Source organism: Glycine soja, chromosome 3, assembly GCF_004193775.1.
Source record: "Glycine soja cultivar W05 chromosome 3, ASM419377v2, whole genome shotgun sequence".
Classification (NCBI taxonomy): Eukaryota; Viridiplantae; Streptophyta; class Magnoliopsida; order Fabales; family Fabaceae; genus Glycine; species Glycine soja.
The window spans coordinates 13052438-13060622 of NC_041004.1; the positions used below are offsets into that span (position 1 = coordinate 13052438).

Genomic DNA, 8185 nt, shown 5'->3' on the forward strand with positions numbered 1-8185 from the left:
ATGAAGAGCTCTACAGGCGAATAGAAGGACTAGAGCACCAAATGAATCCAAATGCTGGGAGACCTTATGGTGGCAACAAAAGGGTCAATGATGGATCGAACCGAATAAAGGGGCAAGACAAAATTGAGGGAGTAAAACTCAATGTATCCTCTTTTAAAGGCAGGAGTGACCCAGACGCCTACCTTACCTGGGAGATGAAGATTCAGCATGCATTCTCCTACAATGATTATCCTGAAAAGCAGAAGGTGAAGTTAGCAGCAGCTACATTCTCAGACTATGCCCTTGTTTGGTGGAAAAAAAATCAAAGAGAGATGAAGAGAGAAGAAGGGCGGGAAATAGATACATGGACTGAGATGAGAAGGGTTATGCGAAAGAGGTATGTTCCAACTAGCTACAGTAGAACCACACGACAGAAGCCCTAAAGGTTATCCCAGGGAAGTTTGATTGTTGAGGAGTACTACAAGGAGATGGAGATGGCACTAGTGAGGGCCAACATTGAAGAGGACACCAAAGCAGTGCATGATGGCTTCACAAACAAGATTTCTTTCCAGCACCATGACCAGAAAATTATTCATAAACCTCTATCCCTCAGAGAAGTGTGTGATGACCAAATCAGAAGGAGAGAAAAGAGACAACTAGAGAGAGACACCACAGAGGAATAGAAAAAGGAAGAGTGATACACTTGAGAGATGGAGTGATACATAAGAGAGAGAGTGATAATTCTAATCAGTTAACTATTTATGTTTCTCCTAGTGTTCAACCCTTATTGCAAGAATTTAAAGATGTCTTTCCCAAGGAGATTCCTCATGGACTGCCACCTTCAAGAAGCATAGAACATCAAGTTGATCTCCTTCCAGAAGCTTCATTGCCTAACAGGCCAACTTACAACAACAAGCCCCAAGAGACTCAGCATAAGTATGCACAGGCCAAAGTTGAGTATGTGAAAAGATTGTATGACCAAGTGAAGGTGCAAATTGAAAGAAGAATGAAAGCTATGCCAAGCAAGCCAACAAGAAAAGGAAGGAAGTGGTACTTGAACCCGGTGATGATCCTAGACATTTGAGGGCAAATGTTTTCCAAGAAGGAAGGAATGATGAGAATCCTGAAACTGGTCAAATACAGGCTAAAGGCCCAAGTGGAGAAGGACAAAGCCCCCGAGTGGAGAAGGATGAAGGCCCAAGTGGAGAAAGATGAAGGCCCAGAGGCAGAGACACTACCAAGACTATTAATTGTTGCTGAAGGCCCAGATTAATTTGAAGGCCCATATGATGAGGACATAACCAAGGGCAAGGACCATGAAGCACTTGAAGGTCCCATGACCAGAGGCAGACTTAAACAAGCCCAACACGTCATAGAGACAAGGCTGGTCATTTGTATAGCTGCCATTGATGATGGATGAAGGCCCAAGTGGAGAAGGATGAAGGCCCAGAGGTAGAGACACTATCAAGACTATTAATTGTTGCTGAAGGCCCAAACTAATTTGAAGGCCCAAGTTAAATAAGTTTTTAGTTATAATTTATTTTTATTGTAATTTTGGCCCAAACTGTTTAAAAGGCCCATGTCTATTTTTATCTTTTTGTTTAGCTACACTATAAGTATGGGTTTTTGTTTTGAATAAAAAAACTTTTGGCATTTTCATAAAATTGGGTGAGAGTTTCTCTCTGGGTTCCTTGTTGAACCAATATCAGACTTATCAAGGTAATCCTTGTGGCGTCTACCCCGACTTATCTTCCTTCACCGGAAGTGGCGTCTACCCTGACTTATCTTCCTTCACCGGAAGTGGCGTCATCCAAATCTTCGTAACCTGTATCAAGCGATCCGCTCCTACTCAGGTTCACATCATCTGGTATCAGAGCTTCGGCTCTTGATACAGGTTCTATCCTATCCTATCCTATCCTATTTTTTTTTTCTTCGTAATTTGTCTAGGTTTGTGTTTTTGTCCTTGTTCTGTTATTTGCGTTCTTGTTCTTGTTCTTGTTCTTGTCACGTTCTTGTTCTTGTTTCTTGTGTCTTTCAAACTTTGTGTCAAAAAAAAAAAAAATTGTTTGAGTTCTTGTTTCTTGTTCTTGTGCCTATCATATTGTATTCTGTCTTTTGTTCATAACTTTTGTTTCAGCCTATTCGAATTCTGTTTGGGGTAAAAATTGCCTAATTGCTGAATTGCTAAATTGTCAAATTTGCCTAATGATGATTGCCTATTGAACGAATTCTAATAGCTGGACGTCTGAAAAAAAAAAACAAAAAAAAAATAGAGAGAAAAAAAAAGAAACGAAAAAAAAGAAAGAAAGAAAGAGAAAGAAAGAAAAAAAAAAGGAAACAGTTGCAAAAAAAAAAAAAAAAAGTTGCAAAAATTTTGAAAAAAAAAAAAAGTGGGTGTTTGATCTTTGAAAACGAAATTGAGGCATTTAGAGGTTTTTTTTTTTGAAAGAAAATCGTGGAACAAATCCCCTTATCTAGATTCTCCTCTGAATTCTGAGCGTTTTGATATATAGTGGGCCTCAAACGGACAACTGTAGCAAAAGTTATGAGCATTTGAAGTTTACTTGTCCTATGTGTTGTCCTATCTAATATCTTATCTGTTATCCTACCTAATATCTTATCTGTTATCCTATCTAATATCTCATCTGTTATCCTACCTAATATCTTATCTGTTATCCTATCTATAATATCTTATTTGTTATCATATCTGTTACCCAAATTAAAGCTCACCTGTTATCCAAATCCAAATCTAATATATTATTATCCAAATCAAGTCCAAGTTGTTATCCCAAATCAAATCTGTTTGTGATCATTATATTGTCTTTCCTTTTATTTTATATTACCTTGTGTGTCTAATTTGGTCCATCCAGGAACTTAAGAGGAAACACGAGTGGTAAAAGGCAAGAGGGAATACATTACACAAAAGCCTATTGAGAGCATTAAACACGAGTGTACTACCATCTAAGAGACGTGAGTAGAGTGTTGTGAGGTCCTGAAACCTTAATAATTTTTATTGCACATTTTTTTTTCCTGTTGAATTATGGCTGGAGCAGGTGGTGGTGGTGACGAGTACCATCAGTTGGACGGCGCTCAACGTCTGTTAGTGGATGCGATGAATGCACAGATGCAACGTTTGCTAGACCGTACCACAGAGGAGGTCTATGGACGACTAGAAGCTTTGGAGAACCAAGCCAATCAGAATGCTAGACGAAATATAGATGGGAATAGAGGTAACAATGGCGGTAATGACGGACCGAGGCAGAACCGGGTTGAGGGAGTAAAGCTCAATGTTCCTCCCTTCAAAGGTAGAAGTGATCCAGATGCCTACCTGGACTGGGAAATGAAGACTGAGCACGTATTTGCCTGCAATGACTACACTGATGCGCAGAAAGTCAAGCTAGCAGCAGCTGAATTCTCCGACTATGCCCTTGTTTGGTGGCATAAATACCAAAGAGAAATGTTGAGAGAGGAACGGCGAGAGGTAGATACATGGACTGAGATGAAAAGGGTGATGAGAAAAAGGTATGTGCCCACTAGCTATAACAGAACCATGCGACAGAAACTCCAAGGGCTGTCCCAAGGGAATTAACCGTGGAAGAATATTATAAAGAGATGGAAATGGCGTTAGTGAGGGCCAACATCGAAGAGGACTCCGAAGACACAATGGCTCGTTTCCTGAATGGTCTAAACCCTGAAATCAGAGATGTTGTTGAATTACAGGAGTATGTGGTGTTGGATGACTTGTTACATAGGGCGCTTCGGGTTGAACAGCAAATTAAAAGAAGAAGTGCAACAAGGAGGAACTCACCCCAATACTTACAACCAAAACTGGGCCAACAGATCCAAGAAGGAGGGAGGTAATTCGTTCCGACCTGCAGCCACATCCCCGTATGGAAAGTCAGCAACACCCAGTGTAGGTGGAAGCAAACATAACACCTCCACTTCCTCATCCAATACAGGAACCAGAAACATAAAATGTTTCAAGTGCTTAGGCAGAGGACATATTGCTTCTGAATGTCCAACCAGGAGGACCATGATCATGAAGGCTGATGGAGAAATCACTAGTGAGTCTGAAATCAGTGAAGAAGAAGTGGAAGAAGAAGAGTATGAGGAGGAAGCTATGCAGGGTGATATGTTGATGGTGAGAAGGCTGTTGGGAAATCAAATGCAGCCACTGGATGACAATCAAAGAGAAAATATTTTCCACACCAGATGTGTAATTAATGGTAAGCTATGCTCTTTAATTGTTGATGGAGGAAGCTGTACCAATGTTGCAAGTTCCACATTAGTGACCAAACTGAATTTGGAAACTAAGCCCCATCCTAGACCATACAAACTTCAGTGGCTTAGTGAAGATGAAGAGGTAAAAGTGACTCAACAGGTTGAGGTGTGTCTCACCATTGGGCGATATAATGACAAGGTGCTGTGTGATGTGGTCCCAATGGAAGCGACCCATGTGCTGTTAGGAAGACCGTGGCAGTATGATACCAAGGCAGTGCATGATGGCTTCACCAACAAAATCTCTTTCCAGCAAGCTGACAAGAAGATTGTTCTCAAACCGTTATCTCCTCAAGAGGTTTGTGAGGATCAGATAAAAATGAGAGAAAAGAAAAAGAGTGAGACACTTGAGAAGGAAAAGAGAGGAAAGAAAAAGAGTGAAACACTTGAGAGGGAAAAGAGAGAAAACAAAAAGAGTGAAACACTTGAGGGCAAACAGCTTTATTTAGCAACAAAAAGGGAGGTGAGGAGGGTGCTTTGTGCGAGACAACCCCTCTATTTATTGTTTTCTCAACGTCAGATGTTGCATGCTAACCCAATTGATGAATTTAAATTGCCTTCTAGTATTCAATCTCTTCTGCAGGATTTTGATGATGTGTTTCCAGCAAGTATACCAGATGGTTTGCCACCATTGAGGGGAATTGAGCATCACATTGATCTCATTCCCGGAGCGTCCTTGCCCAATCGGCCAGCTTATAGGAGCAACCCACAAGAAACTAAGGAGATCGAAAGGCAAGTATCCGAACTCCTGAGCAAAGGTTGGGTGAGAGATAGTATGAGTCCGTGCGCTGTACCTGTCATTCTAGTACCCAAGAAGGACGGCTCATGGAGGATGTGTTCTGATTGTAGAGCCATAAACAACATCACCATCAAGTATAGGCACCCAATCCCCAGGTTAGATGATCTTCTTGATGAACTGTATGGTGCATGTGTGTTTTCTAAAATTGATTTGAAAAGTGGCTATAATCAGATTAGAATCAGAGAGGGAGATGAATGGAAAACTGCCTTTAAAACAAAATATGGTTTGTATGAGTGGATGGTTATGCCATTTGGTTTGACTAATGCACCTAGTACTTTCATGAGATTGATGAACCATGTTTTAAGGGAATTTATTGGGAAATTTGTGGTGGTGTACTTTGATGATATTCTTATCTATAGCACTAGTCTTGATTTGCATGTTCAACATTTGCAATCTGTTTTAAGTGTGCTTAGGAAAGAAAAATTGTATGCCAACCTAGAAAAGTGCTCCTTTTGTACTGATCATGTGGTGTTTATGGGTTTTGTTGTTAGTGCTGAGGGAGTACGGGTGGATGTGGAAAAGGTTAAGGCCATCCAAGAATGGCCAACACCTAAGACCCTGAGTGAGGTGAGGGGATTTCATGGTTTAGCAAGTTTCTATAGGAGATTTGTTAAGGATTTTAGTACATTGGCTGCTCCTCTAAATGAAGTTGTTAAGAAGAATGTGGGTTTCAAATGGGGTAAGAAACAAGAAGAGGCCTTTGCTGCCCTCAAACATAGGTTAACTAATGCACCCATTCTTGCTATGCCTAATTTTGCAAAATCATTTGAAATTGAGTGTGATGCGTCAAATGTGGGCATTGGGGCTGTTTTATTGCAAGAGGGACATCCGATAGCTTATTTTAGTGAAAAGTTAGGAGCCGCTGCCCTTAACTATTCAACTTATGATAAGGAATTGTATGCTTTGGTTAGGGCTTTACAAACTTGGCAGCATTACCTATTACCCAAAGAGTTTGTCATCCATAGTGATCACGAGTCCTTAAAATACTTAAAAGGCCAAGGAAAGCTTAATAAGAGGCATGCTAAGTGGGTAGAGTTTTTAGAGCAATTTCCATATGTCATCAAACATAAAAAGGGGAAAGGGAATGTAGTGGCTGATGCACTGTCTAGGAGACATGCTTTACTTGCTAAGCTTGAAACTAAACTGTTTGGTCTCGAGTCTTTGAAAGACATGTATGTGCATGATGTGGACTTTGCTGAAATTTTTGCTGCATGTGAAAAGTTTTCTGAAAATGGATTCTTGTTTAAAGCAAATAAATTGTGTGTGCCTAAGTGTTCCATTAGAGAGTTGCTTGTGAGTGAATCACATGAGGGGGGGTTGATGGGACACTTTGGGGTTCAAAAGACCCTGGAAATTCTGCAAGAGCATTTCTTTTGGCCTCATATGAGGCGTGATGTGCATAAGTTTTGTGGTCATTGCATTGTGTGTAAACAAGCTAAATCTAAGGTTAAACCTCATGGACTGTATACTCCTTTGCCTGTTCCTGAATATCCTTGGACTGACATATCTATGGACTTTGTTTTGGGGCTGCCCAAAACCAAGAATGGAAAGGATTCTGTGTTTGTTGTTGTTGACAGGTTTTCTAAGATGGCACACTTCATCCCTTGCAAGAAAGTGGATGACGCTTGTCATGTGGCTGATTTGTTTTTCAAAGAAATAGTGCGGCTTCATGGATTACCGAGGAGCATTGTCAGTGATAGGGATGCAAAATTCCTTAGTCACTTTTGGAGGACCTTGTGGGGTAAGATTGGTACTAAATTGTTGTTTTCTACTACTTGTCACCCACAAACTGATGGTCAAACTGAGGTAGTCAATAGGACTTTAGGCACACTGCTTAGGACTGTTTTAAAGAAAAATCTTAAATCTTGGGAAGCCTGTTTGCCTCATGTTGAGTTTGCTTATAATCGGGCTGTCCATAGCACAACTAATTGTTCACCATTTGAGATAGTGTATGGATTTAATCCTTTGACTCCTCTTGATTTGTTGCCTATGCCTAACATTGCTATGTTTAAGCATAAGGATGCACAGGCTAAAGCTGAGTATGTGAAGAAGTTGCATGAGCAAGTGAAGGTTCAAATTGAAAAGAAAAATGCGAGCTATGCAAGGCAAGCCAACAAAAGCAGAAAGAAAGTCGTGCTTGAACCAGGTGATTGGGTTTGGGTACACCTGAGGAAGGAGAGGTGATGAGAATCCTGAAATTGGCCAAATACAGGCTAAAGGCCCAAGTGGAGAAGGGCAAAGGCCCAAGTGGAGAAGGATAAAGCCCCCGAGTGGAGAAGGATGAAGGCCCAAGTGGAGAAGGATGAAGGCCCAGAGGCAGAGACACTATCAAGACTATTAATTGTTGCTGAAGGCCCAGATTAATTTGAAGGCCCAAGTTAAATAAGTTTTTAGTTATAATATATTTTTATTGTAATTTTGGCCCAAACTGTTTAGAAGGCCCATGTCTATTTTTATCTATTTGTTTAGATACACTATAAGTATTTGTTTTTGTTTTCAATAAAAAAAACTTTTGACATTTGATAAAATTTTGTGAGAGTTTCTCTCTGGGTTCCTTGTTGAACCAATTATCAGACTTATCAAGGTAATCCTTGTGGCGTCTACCCTGACTTATCTTCCTTCACCGGAAGTGGCGTCTACCCAGACTTATCTTCCTTCATTGGAAGTGGCGTCTACCCAGACTTATCTTCCTTCACCGGAAGTGGCGTCTACCCTGACTTATCTTCCTTCATTGGAAGTGGCGTCTACCCAGACTTATCTTCCTTCATTGGAAGTGGCGTCTACCCAGACTTATCTTCCTTAACCGGAAGTGGCGTCTACCCAGACTTATCTTCCTTCACTGGAAGTGGCGTCAACCAAAAACTCTACAGCCTGTATCAAGCGATCCGTGCCCCGTAAGGTTCACATCATCTGGTATCAGAGCTTCGGCTCTTGATACAGGTTCTATCCTATCCTATCCTATTTTTTTTTTCTTTGTAATTTGTCTAGGTTCGTGTTTTTGTCCTTGTTCTGTTATTTGCGTTCTTGTTTACATCTTGTTTCGTTTTTGTTTGCGTCTTGTGTTCTGTTATTTTCGTTCTTGTTCTTGTCACGTCCTTGTTCTTGTTTCTTGTGTCTTTCACACTGTGT

The 8185-nt window shown here is 40.6% G+C and overlaps 1 protein-coding gene across 1 annotated transcript; it reads left to right on the forward strand.

The window, feature by feature from the left end:
* The first annotated feature begins 3988 nt into the window (after positions 1-3988).
* LOC114404969 lies at positions 3989-5703 on the forward strand. Its single transcript, XM_028367677.1, has 2 exons — positions 3989-5578; positions 5680-5703. Exons 1-2 carry the CDS (start codon positions 4013-4015, stop codon positions 5701-5703), a joined length of 1590 nt encoding a protein of 529 aa, XP_028223478.1. The 5' UTR covers positions 3989-4012.
* Positions 5704-8185: the final 2482 nt, after the last annotated feature.